The sequence below is a fragment of the Solanum dulcamara genome, chromosome 4 (genome assembly GCF_947179165.1).
Source record: "Solanum dulcamara chromosome 4, daSolDulc1.2, whole genome shotgun sequence".
Taxonomy (NCBI): Eukaryota; Viridiplantae; Streptophyta; class Magnoliopsida; order Solanales; family Solanaceae; genus Solanum; species Solanum dulcamara.
The window spans coordinates 28,054,563-28,071,053 of NC_077240.1; the positions used below are offsets into that span (position 1 = coordinate 28,054,563).

Sequence of the window (16,491 nt, forward strand, 5' to 3'; positions counted from 1 at the left end):
CACTACTAAGAAAAGGCTAAAACTCGATATACTTCGTCTGACTTTCGATGATTTTTTTAAAGAAAAAAAATCGGACACACTTTCATCGGTAATTTTTTATGAAAAAATACAGAGAAACTCTCAAAATGAAATCATCATTATTTTTAAAAAAATGATGGTCATCTGTTACTTATTTATTTATTTTTTACGAAAATTAACAGATAGACGTTGATTTTTAAAATGCAAGAGTATAGTTGAAAAACATAAATAAAAATAAAAAAAATCATAAAATTAGTATTTTGTGATGAAGGGCTAAAATAGAACAAGGCTAACTTAGAGCACCAAAATGAAAAATGAATGGCAAGTTGGAGGAGCTATCTATGTATTTGGCCTTCTTTCAAAATAATCCCAAAATCATAATTATAATTAGAATAGATAAGCGTATGGTGAGATGATTGATAATCCAAAATTCTTTTCTCGATTCGCTCCGATCGCCGACGAAGTTTTCTAATTATCCCAATTTTTCTCTAAGGTTAGACACCCATACCCCGGTTTTCCAGTTCAATATGATTATTGTTGTTAATTTATCAGATTAAATACGTAAAACGAAGTACTAATTTATGTGTAATTTTTTCTCTTCTGAAGATTGAATGAATGTATTGAAATGTTAGCTCGTAAAGTAATGAAGAAAACATTAAGATGGAGATTGAGAACTACACCTTTTGCTTTTGAGGAGCAATTTAGTGGATTTACTAGGAGTTTCGGAGCAGAAAACAACACTTCGTCTCTAATCAATTTGAGGTATTCATTGAAGAAATTTCTGATGTTAAACTTTCCTATATATTTTTTTTGTAAAAAAAAATAAAATTCTCTTTTGATTATGTTGCTTGCGGTGTTGTTTCATGAATTACTCATAACCAAAGGGAGTTTGTAGATGAAAATTGTGAGTATTTGAAAAATGTAGTTTTTGTGAGTAATATGGAGTGAAAACACAGCTTTTTGGTGTTACAATTTACCAATTTTTTTTTAAAAAAACATTACAGCTTTTTGGTGTTTTTTAAATTCCAGAATAAAGATACAAAATTTTAGATAGTCGTTGGTGTCCCTGTACCCTGAATTTGTTTCCTCGCCATAATTCTAGATAGTCGTTGATTTGAAATATATCTCTGACAATCAAGAGAATAAATCAATATCACTCAAGTGCAATGTATATAATTGGAGTTTGTTTGTGTTGGACTCATAATGACTGAAAGAAGCAATCATATTAAATCATGCCAATTAATTGTCAACACCATGGGAGATGTTTTTTATTTTTATGTTTCATGAATAATAAGGAAAGAGCTGATCTTCACAATGAAGTCGTTTTCCAAAATAAATATAAGTAATATGTCCAGAAGAAAGTAGCTGTTTAGTACAAAATGAGAAGTGGGGCCACTGGTCTTGCGAGTCTGCTGAAGCATTTTATTTTGGTTATCAAAAAAAGAAAGTAGTTGTTTAGTGTATTGCTGCAGTTTGATCAAAAGATTGTCAACCAAAAACATTTTTTAACAGATCTTGGAAAGTTTCATGCTACTATTATTGTACACCTCTTTCAAATTGAGCCACTTTGGTAATGGTTTCCAGCAGTTACTTTAAACTAGATGTTTTGGGAAAAATCAGTGTGTTTGTCAAAAATACTGTGCAGGGTTTTCACTATCATCTTTTTCTCAATTAGTTTTATTGGCATCCGATGACTTTTGACAAGTAACCTTTCTTTTTCCATCTTTTGATAGTAAAATAACTATATCCTTGCAGCAAGGATATTGAAGGAGGAGCATTCCAATTGCGAAGACAAATGAGAAGTGATTCATCATGTAATCCTTTATTTAATCAAGATCATAGGGTGGTTAGAACAAGCATTGTATCTTTTTCTTTGTCAAATCGTTATTATAGAAGCCATGGACATTTAAAAGACATCAAAGACAAGGTATCTATTTTTTGTCAGTGTTTCCGGATCTTGCTGATATTTCATGTAGTGTACTTTCCTTTTTGTGATATTTAATATTGGTGACCTAACTTGTGCAAGGATTAGGACATATGCTAACTTCCTGAAGGCATCAGCTCTAGTTCCTTGATTTTTCTCTTTATAATTTTGGCACCATATAATTAATTGTGCAGTCCTTAGGATCTGTCCCTGAAGTTGTCAAGATAGTAGAAGTTAGCCCAAGGGATGGACTGCAAAATGAAAAGACAATAATACCTACTGAAGTGAAGGTGGAGCTTATTAAATTACTTGTTTCTAGTGGACTGCCAGTTGTTGAGGCTACTAGTTTTGTGTCTCCAAAGTGGGTACCACAGGTATATATTTTGCTTTTCCTAGGGTTTTTTTTCCTTACGTGTCTTGCATTTGTCATCCTCATACTTCTCCTGCAAAATGTGCTTTTTATTGCTATTTCTTTTCCAACTGTGTGAAATGAGAAGAATTTTCATTTCAGTTCTTCTTTTAATGGTTAGTTTTTCATCTTAAATCATGAGCATGAGATTTTTCTTATGATCATTAGTTACTCCCTTGTTAGGACTCTTACCAGTGGCGGAGCCAGGAAATTTGTTAAGGGGTGTCAAAATATAAAGTAAAAAAATAAATGCTGCTAGCAGGGGTAGAACACACAACCTCAAGTAACTTTTGCAACCCCTTAGCCACTACACTAAACCTTCAACTTGTTTTAAGAGGTGTCAATACTGATATATATATATTTATTAAACCAAATTTTGATCTATATATACAATGTAATTTTCCGACGAAGGGGTGTCGCTTGACACCCGTCGGGCAAGGGTAGCTCCGCCCATGACTCTTACTAACTACTAAGGCCCTTAAAGATTGTTACTTTTGTATTTTGTTTATTTTGCAAGATGAATTTGACCGTGATAAACATTGTTTAAGGCCCCATGAATGCTTTTGTTAGTCATTTTGGATTTTTGAGGAGAAAACATTTGATTTCTGTAAGATCTGGTTCCCTCAGGTAGAGATATATGGCAAGGTTTCCAGTTTCTAGGTTCAAGTGCTTGATTCTATCTAACTTTTTGCTTTACAATGATGATGTTACGAAACGGAAAATGCTCAAATGAGTAGTGTATGTCTTGTAGCCGTGTATCAACTCATGCCATGAGATGGTTTGAACAAGTTTGAAGAGTTACGCTGATATAATTTTATATCTCACGGGTGACTAACCATGATTACTGCTTTGTGTTTTCATCAAGTTCATACTTCTATGTCATGAAAAGGATGTTCATTCTGCTCGACATCTGCAGGTCATGTCAACTTCATTAAAGAATTGCACCCAATGAGTGCAATCATAAGTAGTATGACCCCAACAATACGTTTCTTAGTAATATACTAACTTCCTGTGAAAAGAAAGGAATTAACCAACCTGTCTACTTGTGCATTTCATTTTTACACCAATAAGTTGAGAGTTAGAGCCCGTTTGGATAGGCTTAAACAAAGTAACTTTTATGTATAAAGTGCTTTTAGAACTTTGAAGTGCTGAAAGTTATTTTTATAAATAAGCAGTTGAGTGTTTGGATAAAAGTGCTTATGATGTGAATTTTAGGGTTAAAAGAATAAAAAAAGGTAGTTTGAGAATTTAGTTAAAATATAAAGGATATAAAAGTAATTTCCATGGTAAAAAAAAATGACTTTAAGCACTTTGGAAAAAAAAGTTAGAAATCCTAACTTTTCATTTCTGACTGACTTTAAGAACTTTATGGCTTAAAGTCAGTATTAAGCAAACACGTCCAAAAGCTAAAAAGGGGCTTTAAGTTGGTTTTGACCAACTTAAAGCCAATCCAAACGGGCTCTTAAACATATATGCTTTAGGTTACAGTATTTTCCTTTTTGCCTTCAAAGTATCTTCGATTTCTCTCCTTCCACACAGTCTACCATGTAGCTGTTGGTGTAGTGTTCCGCAATATTTTGTCGCCTTTTGTAGTCCTCTTCTATTCCCACAAAGTTGCAGATCTTTATGAGATTATGGCATGCACCGTTTAACTTCAAGCAAATTCAAAAGCATGAACTATATATGATTTGGGATTCTATTGTGGATGAATAAGCGCTTCACGTCTTCATAATCTTCTTCATTATTACGGGCCTATAATCCTCAACTTCTATCTACATGAAAGTATAATAATGATAACCTCTTGTGTTAGTTTATTGAGATTTATGGCAACACTTCTTGGTGACTTAATGATGTGACAAGCTTGTTCATGATTATTTTAATTTATTTGCATGAATGTGCTTCTGCTTAGCCTGTGATGAACTATAGCACTGCAGCATATCCCTCAAGTAATATATATTGAATCAATAGGATTTAAACTACCAAAATGCCGTAGTTATTATTTAGAGTGTTGGTGATAGTGTTTCTCTGCCAATACCAAATTGCAGTTAGCTGATGGAAAGGATGTAATTGAAGCAGTTAGGAACCTTACAGGGGTGCGCTTACCTGTTTTGACACCAAATCTTAAAGTAAGCTGATAGAAATGCAAAGCGTGAGACTCTCCTTTATATGTCTTGTTATGTTAAATCTGTATACATTTTCATGCTCACAATGGAGCCTGATGATTGAGATCACTCATAATGTTTTGTTGGCTCTATTCAAGGGTTTTGAAGCAGCTGTTGCAGCTGGAGCCAAGGAAGTGGCAATCTTTGCTGCAGCATCCGAGTCCTTTTCTCGGTCTAACATAAATTGTAGCATTGAAGACAGTCTTGCTCGTTATCGTGATGTTGCCCTTGCAGCCAAAAACCATTCCATCCCTGTTCGCGGGTATGCGTTCTAGCAGATCTATATATTCTAGGAATTCAGGTTTTACGTTTCCAATTTTACCAGATTAACAATGTAAGGTCTTTAAGGAGAGTTCAAGCGAAGTAGAGACTCAAGGCTTGTTTAACTTCCTTAGTCTCATTCAGATTTTTGCTGAACCCATATAGCTTAATAATTGCTTACAGTTCTTTCAGCAGAACAGAATGGTTGCTATTTCACATCATATACTAGCTTAAATTTATTTATACATTGGAGCAAGGTGGTTAAATTTTGCTATAACTTCACCTCGCATAAGAATCTCCCCATTCATAACCTTTAAGCATAAAGTATTGACTATCGATCACTTCCAACCTTCCCTTTTACCATGATACAATTTCCAAATATGAGGTTTACAATTTTTCTGGATCTGAAGGCAAGCTTTAGTGTTTTCTGGTGGAGTGCTAACTAGTGACCATGTTATATCGTGTACAGTTATCTCCTCTTTTATTCCTTCCAGGAATCAATGTGGAACTGAAGATTTTGGTAAAAAAAATATGAATATTAGAACTTCATGAGTGTTTGTGTATTATATTCTGTCTAAAGATCACTTTCTTTTGGACGAACTACAAAATGTTTCCATTAGCATGTATTGCAATTTGCCTGTGGAAACCAAGTACCAGCTTATTGACTATGGCCCTTGTTACAAAGTAGTCAGAGTATATTCATGTCTAGGGATGTCTATGTTCACCGAAGAATCCAAGTGAACTGGTTTTCAATGGATAGGGGCTGCATATTAGCTCACCAGTTGCTCTGCTAATCCCTTTTATTATATTTGGCTATTCATGCTTCTGTCATTCTAATTACTGCTATAGTTGATTGTTACAGAAGTACATTCCTGTTACATGTTTGTATTTAATGATGTCAAATCCCTCGTATTTGAAACAGCTAGAAGTATTACAATTTACTGAATGGAGGTTCCTTCGTGGACATCCATTAAAATTGGAAGGACAAAGGATTGAGAAAATACATTTTTGGAAATGATGATAAATGATTAACATTTGTGACAAAATTTGTGATTTTTGCTTTTCCTGATTATTTAAGCCCTACCTATGTCTACGAGCTCAAATTATTCCTTCCTTAGTGGCTAGACTTCGACATGCAAAAGGTCTTGGTTTCTTGTATTAGATATAATCTTCAAATCAAGGTAGCTCTGTCATTTCAAGCACTTAAGGAGAACTAGTAGTAAATCTGTTAGAGTAACTGGTAGTAATGCTTAGGAATTTATTCTTTTGTTGTAACATTTATCTGGAGAAGTAAGCTTGCATCTCTTGAACTGAAAAAGTAGCTATCATTATTTTCTATCAGGTATATATCATGTGTTGTTGGCTGTCCCATAGAAGGAGCAGTGTCTCCATCAAAAGTTGCATATGTGGCTAAAGAACTTGTAGATATGGGTTGCTTTGAAATTTCTCTTGGTGACACAATTGGAGTTGGTACTCCAGGTAATTCTGAATCTTCTCAGTTTTCACACTTCCCCATTTTGTACCTTTGATCTGCTAGAAGAATCTGTATCGTGTTTCTTGGTAAACTTCTAGCATGTGCCAGCAAATTACATTACTTGTTGGTAATTCTGATTCTTACTTGAAGAAGAATTTTATCGGCAGTCACTCTTTTGAGGGACAAGCTTGCTGTATTACATTCAGCTACAGGCTACGGAGTCAACATAGACAGCTTAACAATATAATTTTCTTTTTAGGGAAGTGCATTATTGCTATGTTATTAGTTAATTAGTAACACATCTTATTAGAATTGCTGGATTTTAGATTCAATTTCCAATAACGGACAGTGGTGACTGCTTACCATGTATTAAGTTAGGTTTCTATGTGGTTTTCTTCTGGCTTTAAGAGATAAAATATAAAAATAAGAGAAGTCTCTCAGGATAGTGTCAAGTACGTTTTTAGTGCGATGTTTTTTAGAGGAAAATAATTATCATAAAGAACATTGAGAGAAATTAGTGTATATAATCCGTAAAATAATTGAGACATGTAGTTGTCAAGTGTTAACTGTTAAATAATTGTATGGTCATGAGAACATTGATCAAGGCATGATAGGAAAGACAATAATGTTCGCTCTCTCATTTTAATTGTTATATAAGAAGACATAGGATATAACCTCAATGACTCAACTGTACACATATTTGCCCTGCTGATGAACTTCCAGGATTGTATGGTCATGAGAACCTTGATGAAGGCGTGATAGGAAAGACAATAATGTTCACCTTCACTTTTTTCATTGTTTTATTAGAAGACATAGGATATAACCTCAATGTCTCAACTGTATACATATTTGCCCAGCTGATTAACTTCCAGGTGCATGTCTTCTACACTCCTTAAATATATAGTTTTGAACTCGATAGCTTAATAAGGAGATGATGTGATTTGAAGCGGCACAGAGTGCTGTGAAATCTACTCATAATCCATCAAGTGGATGTATAGGCCATTTCAACTTCATTGTCTGTGCCAAAATTACACAAAAAATGCAATGGACGTTCATCAAATGGTTTTCCTTTAAAATTAACGAAAGACAGTTACTATATGTCAATTGTTTTTCTTGAGTTGTATCTGAAATGGATTTGATTGTCAAAAATGTCATTCCTTCACTAAACCATTTTTTATTTGTTACATATTCCCATATTTTCTGTCTCTGCTCTCCATTTGCTAGGTACTGTTATTCCAATGCTTGATGCAGTAACTCAAGTTGTCCCTGTAGAGAGGCTTGCTGTTCATTTTCATGACACTTATGGACAAGCTCTTTCTAACATTCTTGTGTCGTTGCAAGTAAGATCTCCTTTCTCTATTTGTAGTGAGAAGTTTCTTCACATGTTGGCATATTTTATCACATTATGAGAAATTTGTTTGTTGCATAGTTGGTGCTGTGTCCATCTAGATCTAAAAGGTGTAGCATGTCTTATTTTTTTCTTGTGCAAGTTGGCATGCGAAAACAATTAAAAAGAGGAAAAATGAAAAATAGCGGAGGTATCTTGTCACGACCCAAGCTAGGCCCTAGGTGTGACACGACGATTCGAATCCTGAGGGACCCCAACCAAGCCTCTTAGCATATCATTCATGAGCATACATAAGGTAAGTAAACCAGTAAAGCTAAGACATAGATGCGAAAATAAAGTCTCAACATGAAAAATCTCAATTAAAGAGAACAAATCTCAAACTCGAAATGAAAGGACACCATAGACTTCATGACATCCAACATGCCTCTACTAGACTAGATGGGGGCATAAGACAAGCTCACCCAAGACAACATATAAAAGTCATAAGAACGATGAAAAGATAAAAGTCTTGTCCTCGAAGCATGAGGACTCACCAACTATACGAAAGTAAAGCTCAACTCTAACCACAAGTGGAAGGTGCGCGATGATCGTCCGACCCTACAATATGATACAATGTAGGCAAAAAGTATGTGTTAGTACATGGAATGCACTAAGTATGCATGAACAATGGAAATAGGACATAATTAATATGAACATAGGATGCATGACCAATATCTTAAAACATGAGTAAAACCTTGAAAACATTTAAACATCATAATCATGTGATCAATGCATTAAATACATCATTATGAGAATTTATACCTTTTCATATACCTTGGTCTGGGATAAGACCTTTAACCGACATATAAGACCATGCGAGCTATAACATGGAATCCGATGTAACTCCCACATCGAGAAGGGAGAGGCTATTTTGCCAAGGTAGACTCCGTGAGAACATCATAACATCATGAGCTATATGTGGATCCACTAGCTAGGCCATATTGACATCATAAACCTACACGAGCAATGTAGTTAGGGACTAAAGGTTGCTACTAGGATTCCCTTGGGTAGCTACTTGGCTACCGGACTGAACCCCACCTCAAGTCCTCTCGGTGGTTAGTCATTATCCCAACGGAAGTCATAAATCATGGTCATTAATCATTATTAGGAAAGACAATAAAAGATATCAATCCTCGTCATAAAGTAATCATAAGAATAACTCATTAACAGGATTGATTCATTAGAATCCATGAGTTGGTAAGAAAATCCTTCACACCTCTTTAACATGATTGTGTGAGAATTACCTTTCACACTATAAATACTTACTTGAAACATCATTCATAATCTTTCATGAGTCATTCATAAGCCTTGATAATCATTCATAAACATTCATTGGAATCCCTTGAAATTCATGATCATAAATCGTTGAAACATACTTGAAAATATCATATGGCATGGGTCATTGAAATTCAACTTGAAATCATGCAATATAATAAAATTTATGCATAATCTAATCAATAACTATAAGATAAATCATAATTAAGAAGACCCAATGCAATTACATGGAAAATAGGGCTTAGAAGAAGAATTCATGAAAGAGAATTTGAGAAAACATTGGGACTCCGTGGGTGAAAGGACCCATGGATGAATCCCCACATACCTTAGACCTTAGAAGCCCTAGAGCCTGTTTGGATGGGCTTAAAAAAGTAACTTTTATGTATAAAGTGTTTTTAGAACTTTGAAATGCTTAAAGTTATTTTTATAAATAAGCAGTTGAGTGTTTGGATAAAAGTGCTTATGATGTGAATTTTAGGGTTAAAAGAATAAAAAAAGGTAGTTTGAGAATTTAGTTAAAATATAAAGGATATAAAAGTAATTTCCATGGTAAAAAAAAATGACTTTAAGCACTTTGGAAAAAAAAGTTAGAAATCCTAACTTTTCATTTCTGACTGACTTTAAGAACTTTATGGCTTAAAGTCAGCATTAGGCAAACACGTCCAAAAGCTAAAAAGGGGCTTTAAGTTGGTTTTGACCAACTTAAAGCCAATCCAAACGGGCTCCTAATTTTCTCTTGACTTGGAGACTTGACTTGATTTCTCTTGGAATTAGCTTGAGGAAGAAGAAGACCCTTCAGAGAGAACTTTAGAGAGGAGATTTTGGGATTTGGGTGTTAGGGTGAGAATGAGAGTTAGAAGGCTTAGGATAGTTAATAGGATAGAACAAACCCCCCAAAACCGTCCACATTCATTAATGAGTCAATAGGGAAAAGACCAAAACACCCCTAACTTAACTGAATCGGGCACCTGCATGGAAGGGCCACCACGGCCCGTGAAGCTAAATACAGCCCGTGGTGAGGAGGGCTTGGACTGGGTTGGAGGGGTGACTTCCTTGGAGCCCACCACGGGTCGTGGTCCTCACCCTACCCTAGAGTCTTGGGGGTCATATTCACGGAAGGAATTACGGTTCGTGAGGTCCACCACGAGCCATGAACCCCTTCGTGAACCTTCACCCAACTTCCAAATGCACCAGGGCTGGACCATGCTGCCTCTTCACGGCCCATGAAGGGATCCATGAGGTCTACTTGGTGCCCAAAAGCTGCAATTGCCATGGTTTCCCTTTTCAAACTTCGTTTTCCGTCTCTCCAACTTCCGGGGTCTTACATATCTACTATCGAGTACATCAGGGAAAGGTCAGGTAAGCTAGCAATCGACTGTAACATAAAGGTACATCAATGCCAAGTGAATGGTGTCAAAGTAAGGCCAAGAGGGTATTAAGTGTAAGGCCGCAAACGACATGGACTAACCAGTAGATGAGCATGTGATTCTTGTGTGACAGCCTCCTTCCCCAAAAAAACGAATACAAAATACAAGAGTTTCTCTTAAAAGAATGTGAACTGATCCATATTTTCCCCATAAATTGGAGTTTATCTTTTGAATTTGAGTTTGAATAGATGTATACCATTAAAGCCTCCTCTTCCAGTGAAAGCATAACCCACTCAATCTTCTATACTCGTCCAAAAACATAGTTTTGTTCAACATAAAACCCTACTTATACATGACGCCTCAAGTGGTCAAAGCATTAATTTAACATAAAGAATTTCATTCAAGCTTAAGCATCTCAAATTTTGGTATAAACATGTGTTCATATCTCATAAGTCAAGTTGGAAGTCTAAATAATGTTAGGAAAGCATGCAGGAGTTCAAGTAACATATTCCACTTGGTTAAAGACACAAAGTATCATGTAGTACTTCCACAGCTAAGGAACACTAGCACGTGGTTGTCTCTATGTGCTTTTGGGCACACATTACTAAAAATAACACTTTATGCAATTTAACGAACACTTAGGAAACATTTCGTTTATAGAATCACAATTAGATGATTAGGTCTCTGCTTATCTCGGTTTGTAGCTAGCAAAATGGTGCTATGAACTTAAAAACATGCTTAATACGATCAAATCTGCATATCTACATGTGAGCTCTTGCGTTGAGCCATGGCTCAAACCTCGCCCAATGTAGCATTACTTAGTCTATCAATAGTCCATTTAAGGTAAATTATCAAGCCTAGCCTTAACGTGCAAAAATCTCAAATGCTAGTCTATCAATAGTCCATTTAAGGTAAATTATCAAGCCTAGCCTTAACGTGCAAAAATCTCAAATGCTAGGTTTTGGAGAAATTTTGGTGGAAATGAGAGATCTGGATAATTTCTATGATTCTACTACAGCAACAATAACATACTTAGTGTAATCCAACAAGTCGGATCTGGGAAGGTAAGATGTACGCAAACCTTACCGCTACCTTTGTAGGTGAGGTTATTTCCAATAGACCCTCAACTCAAAAGGAAAATTATTTGAAGCATAGTTGCAAGAGAAATATGACAACAAAATATCAAGATGCAAAGCAAATGCATTAACTAGAAAGTAAAACACGTTGAAGAATATGAAACTACGTTATTACTACACACTACTACTAATGAGTAAAGAAGATGGGGCTAGCCCCCTGGCTCTCCCACCTAAAGTGCGACAACACTCGGCTACCAGCTAACCTTCTATCCTAATCCTCAACCTTCATACTTTCCTACCTCGGGTCAGGTCCTGTCTAATTACCAGCCCCAACTCTTTTCGGCCTACCTCTACCTCTCCTAATTCCTGCTACAACCAAGCTCTCACACCGCCTTATTGGTACACACCTCCTCTTCACATGTCCGAACTATCTCAATCGTGTTTCCCTCATCTTTTCCGCCATGAAAGCCACTTCCACCTTGCCCCGTATAACTTTGTTCCTAATCATCTCTCTCTTGTATTCCTACACATCCATCTGAGCATCCTCATCTCTGCTATATTCATCTTTTGAATATGTGCGTTCTTGACTGACCAGTATTCTGACCACCTCTCTATAGAAATTACTTGTAAGCCTTGGCAACACATTTTTATCGCACGCTACCCGGATGCAGGCCTTCATTTCTCCAACTCTGCTCCAATACGGTGTACAACATCATCATCAATTTCCCGTCTCCTTGGATTATGGATCCAAGATACTTGAAGCTTCCTCTCTTGGGTATGACTTGTGCATTGATCTTTACTTCCACTTTCGCCTCATGCGTTACATCACCGAACTTGCACTCCAAGTGCTCTATTTTAGTGCTGCTTAACTTGAAACCTTTAGACCTTAGGGTTTGTTTCCAAACTTCCAGCCTAATGTTCACTTCACCGCCCGTCTTGTTAAAACACTATATCATCTGTGAATAACATACACCACGACACCTCCCTTTGATTATGTCGTGTCAATTTGTCCATCACTAAGACAAATAGAAACGTGGTAAAGGTTGATTTCCTGGCAGAACCCCATCATGATCGAAAAGTGATCTGAGTCACCTTCCACTGTTCTAATCCGGGTCTTGGCTCTATTTTGCATGCCCTAAATTGTCCTAATGTAATCCACATGTACACTTTTAGCCTTTAAACATCTCCAGTGGACCTTCTTAAAGAATTTATCATATGTCGGTTCTAGGTCGATGAACATTATGTGTAAGTCCCTCTTCCTCTCCCTATACTGCTCCAACAATTTCCTTACGAAATGGATGGTTTTTGTAGTTGATCGTCCCGACATGAATCCAATTGGTTTACAGATATAGGCACACCCCTCCTCATTCTTATTTCAACCACCCTCTCCCAAACTTCCATAGTATGGCTTAGTAGTTTGATACTCCTATAATTGTTCCAATGTTGAATATCACCCTTGTTCTTGTACAACAACACCATTGTCCTCCACCTCCATTCTTCTGGCATTTTTGCCATCCTAAAAATGATATTAAACAACTTAGTCAACCACTTCATACTTGCTTCGCCTACAGTCTTCCAAAACTCTACCGGGATCTCATCTGGTGTCGCTCTTCCGATCATCTTACGAATAGCCCCTTAACCTCCGCAACCTTTATGCAACTGCAATACCCAAAATCTCTACGACTCTCGGAGTGCTTTAACTCCCCTAACACGATACCTCTGTCCCTTTCTTCATTCAAGAGCTTATGGTAATACGTCTTCCATCTTCATCTAATGTGTGCCTATTCTACCAATACTTTGCCATTCTCTTCATAGATGCACTTCACTTAATTCAGATCACGGGCTCTCCTCTCTCGCCTTGGCAAGCCTGTACAACTTCTGATCCTTGCCCTTGCCCTCGACTCTTCATATAAGTGCTCATAAGTTGTCATTATAGCCTTCGTGACCACTAGCTCGCTTCCTTCTTCGCGGTCTTATACCTCTTTCTATTCTTCCTCTTATCCTCCTCGTCTAAGCTTTCCACTAATGTCATAAGCAGTTTTCTTGGCTTCCACTTTCCTTGGGCCTCTTCATTCCACCACCAACCCTCTTTATTCCCACCTAGGTTACCCCTCGAGAACGCTAACACCTCTCTGGTTACTTCTCTAATGCAGTCAACTGTCCTAGCTCACATACTATCGACATCCCTGCTACTCTCCCAAGCCCCCATAACCACTGTATTATTCTCGCTCGGGATAACCTTGAAGTCCTTGCATAAACCTTTATCACACTTCCTAAGGAGTAGGTAGTCTATGAGTCTTAGCCACCACACTCCAGCAGGGAGTGTAAAACAACATTAATTTGCCCCTTAAAGCTTACCTTAATGTTGGAGATGATCTTGGGTGAAAACCCTTGTTGGAGTGGTGTGCAAGCTCAGGAAAAGGAAGAAAATAAATTGAATCTCAATTTTGGGCTTTGCATGGGTTGAAGAAGTTGTGGGGTATGCGTGCAAGCATGCACCATGCATACAAGATTTCCTGCATGCAGAAAAAGCCCTTCTGTTATCGTGTGCAAGGATGTACTGGGCGTACAAGACTTCCTGCAAGCAAAAAATTAAATAAAAATCCCCTTCTGTTATTGTATGCTGTGTGTGCAAGCATGCACCATGTGCACAAGGTCTTTCTGCAGACACCCTATTGTAAAATGATAATTATTTTTGAAGAAATATACCCAAAAAAAAATAAAACATTGCTGAGTTTTACAAAACAAAAACTTGATCATTAGGCTCCTTGGATGTGCATCTTGTTACTGTATCTAGGTCATTCGGCAAATCACTTAATTGATGGAAGTGGCATGAACTTATTATGTATTCTTTGACACTTTGAACCTTAATGCATAAATAATGCTTTAAGTAACAAAATGTTAATCTTGACAGATGGGGATCAGCATAGTGGATTCATCTGTATCAGGACTTGGCGGTTGCCCATATGCCAAAGGTGCCTCGGGTAATGTGGCTACTGAGGATGTCATTTACATGCTCAATGGACTAGGAGTGAAGACAAATGTGGATCTGAGAAAGCTTCTATTGGCTGGAGATTTCATCTGCAAACATTTGGGTCGCCCTTCTGGTTCTAAGGCTGCTATTGCCTTGAGCAGAACAACAGCTACTGCCTCAAAGCTTTAAGGGACATCTGATGCCTTTGAAAATTGTGCACTGCGTCCACTCTGAGGTGAAAGTCACTTCAGACCAACTTAACTGCACCATTACTGTCACTCATACCGTACCATCATTGTTGTCTTATATTAAACATACCCATGTCGATGTGTCACCTAGTCAGTGGCATAGCGACAGACTGAAGGGTAGTCGGTTGAACACTCTTGTTGGAATATTATTCTGTGTATAGAGAAAATAATACAGCGTATGTTGGTTAAAAATTACTTCTTTTAAATAAATATCAAATCTTGAATAGTCTTAGCAAAATTCCTGGCTTCACTACCGGTCCTAGTGACTGACGGTAGAACCTTCATATTGGCGTGCTGGGTTGGGCACTTTGGAGGATTTGGGAGGAAGTGTCAGACATGAAAAGAAATTATTTTGTAAGAACTAGAGAACTGCATGGGTTGTTCTTTTAAAGGCTGATGGTGGGAAGGAAAAGTTCTCTATTGAGAACCACATGGAAGGTTGTAGACATATATGACGCAACTCACTACCTGTAACAAGTTCATTTGTGCTGATACCAACTGTCAATGAATCGAAAGGTTAATTGCCAGTGAGTCTGAATCTCTGTATGATATTTTTGTCATTGACAATAACAGGTCAAATAGTTCTCTTAGTCGTCGACACTTGACATAGTGCCAATGTTCTCTTGCCTTGGTGCAACTGGATTAGAACTTCAGATATTTTTAATATCTTCATAATCATCTGAAATACACTGTTAGAGAGCAGAGAAAGCAGACAGAAAATGAATGGTGGTAGTTTTTAACTATGCTGTTCTGAATGTTTAACAACATTTACAACTCCAGGTATTTATTGACTTCACAGGGTTGTACTGAGGGTACGTAAGTTGTCGGGGAATTCTGGCTTTTTACTTTGCTGTAATTAATCATGTAAAAATGTTGTTACTTCCTCGTTCTTCATTCCATTTTATGTGATATATATTTTTCTTTTTAGTCTTATACCTATAAAAATGATATGTATTTCTTTATTTAGAAATTATTTAAAATTTGTCTGTTCCATACCTTTGATGACTTGATTTGCTAGTGAGAAATAGTTTTCTTTAGTTATATGTTTTTTCTATAATAGATCATTTCTACACATTAGAGATCTGAAATTGTCATGTTCTTATATTCAAATTATAAGAGGATAATAAATCTCATTTCCTTTAATATTTTTTTCTAGGATACACTTGATGTAAAGTTCATTTATTTACAAGGAGATAGAAAAAGAGAAGTCATGTTTTATCGGTAGCAAGGATTATCTTGATACTTTGCATATTTTAGGACCTTTTGGACATGAAATCTTTTCTTCTTTTTTTTTTTAAAAATAATAAATAATAATTTAAAACTTCGTTGGTTAGATAGTGAAATGATTTTTTGGATTAGTTTTTTAGATGAGTTTTTCAAGTTTGAAAAGTTGAAGAAGTGAATATATTTTTCCAAACACAACTTTAACTTTGTTTTAAAAGAAAAAATAATAATAATATATATATATATCACCAAAAGAAAATTGATTATCAACTTATTTAAGTCCAAAACCTTGTGCAGGCAATTTTTATTTTTATTTTGGGCATGATTTCTTGAGTTTAATTTTACAGGTTTCGGGTTTAATGTGCTATCAATTGTCGGTTATAAATGTCTTAATTGTTGTTAATGTTATTCCTGTCTAAAACTCAAATCTAGTGATGTCGATTCCGTGTCAAATTGGACCAGTAGGAGGTTGTTTTATATTGTCGTGATTATCAGATTCTTGTGATGGTCAAATTGATCATGGTATTATAATTGTGGTACAGAGGAGGTACGGTTATACATGTGTTACTTGTGGGATGTCTACTTTGCATACATACATATATTACTCGTGGTGTTGTTATTTCTCATATTCATGCATTTTTTTAATGTTATAGATATCATGGTGATTTTGTCGGTCCACATAGCGATTTGCA

At 36.3% G+C, this 16,491-nt stretch overlaps 1 protein-coding gene across 3 annotated transcripts; it reads left to right on the plus strand.

The window, feature by feature from the left end:
- Positions 1 to 393: 393 nt before the first annotated feature.
- LOC129887174 (hydroxymethylglutaryl-CoA lyase, mitochondrial-like) lies at positions 394 to 15,508 on the plus strand. 3 transcript variants are annotated; one of them, XM_055962157.1, is made up of 9 exons: positions 394 to 511; positions 625 to 780; positions 1,774 to 1,945; positions 2,137 to 2,316; positions 4,397 to 4,477; positions 4,612 to 4,775; positions 6,117 to 6,253; positions 7,473 to 7,588; positions 14,268 to 15,508. In XM_055962157.1, the coding sequence occupies exons 2-9, from the start codon at positions 644 to 646 to the stop codon at positions 14,514 to 14,516; spliced, it is 1,236 nt and encodes a 411-aa protein (XP_055818132.1). In that variant the 5' UTR covers positions 394 to 511; positions 625 to 643; the 3' UTR covers positions 14,517 to 15,508. The 3 variants fall into 3 exon arrangements, with proteins under 3 accessions (XP_055818132.1, XP_055818133.1, XP_055818134.1); XM_055962158.1 differs by lacking the exon at positions 4,397 to 4,477; XM_055962159.1 differs by lacking the exon at positions 394 to 511 and having other exon boundaries at positions 648 to 780; positions 1,752 to 1,945.
- Positions 15,509 to 16,491: the final 983 nt, after the last annotated feature.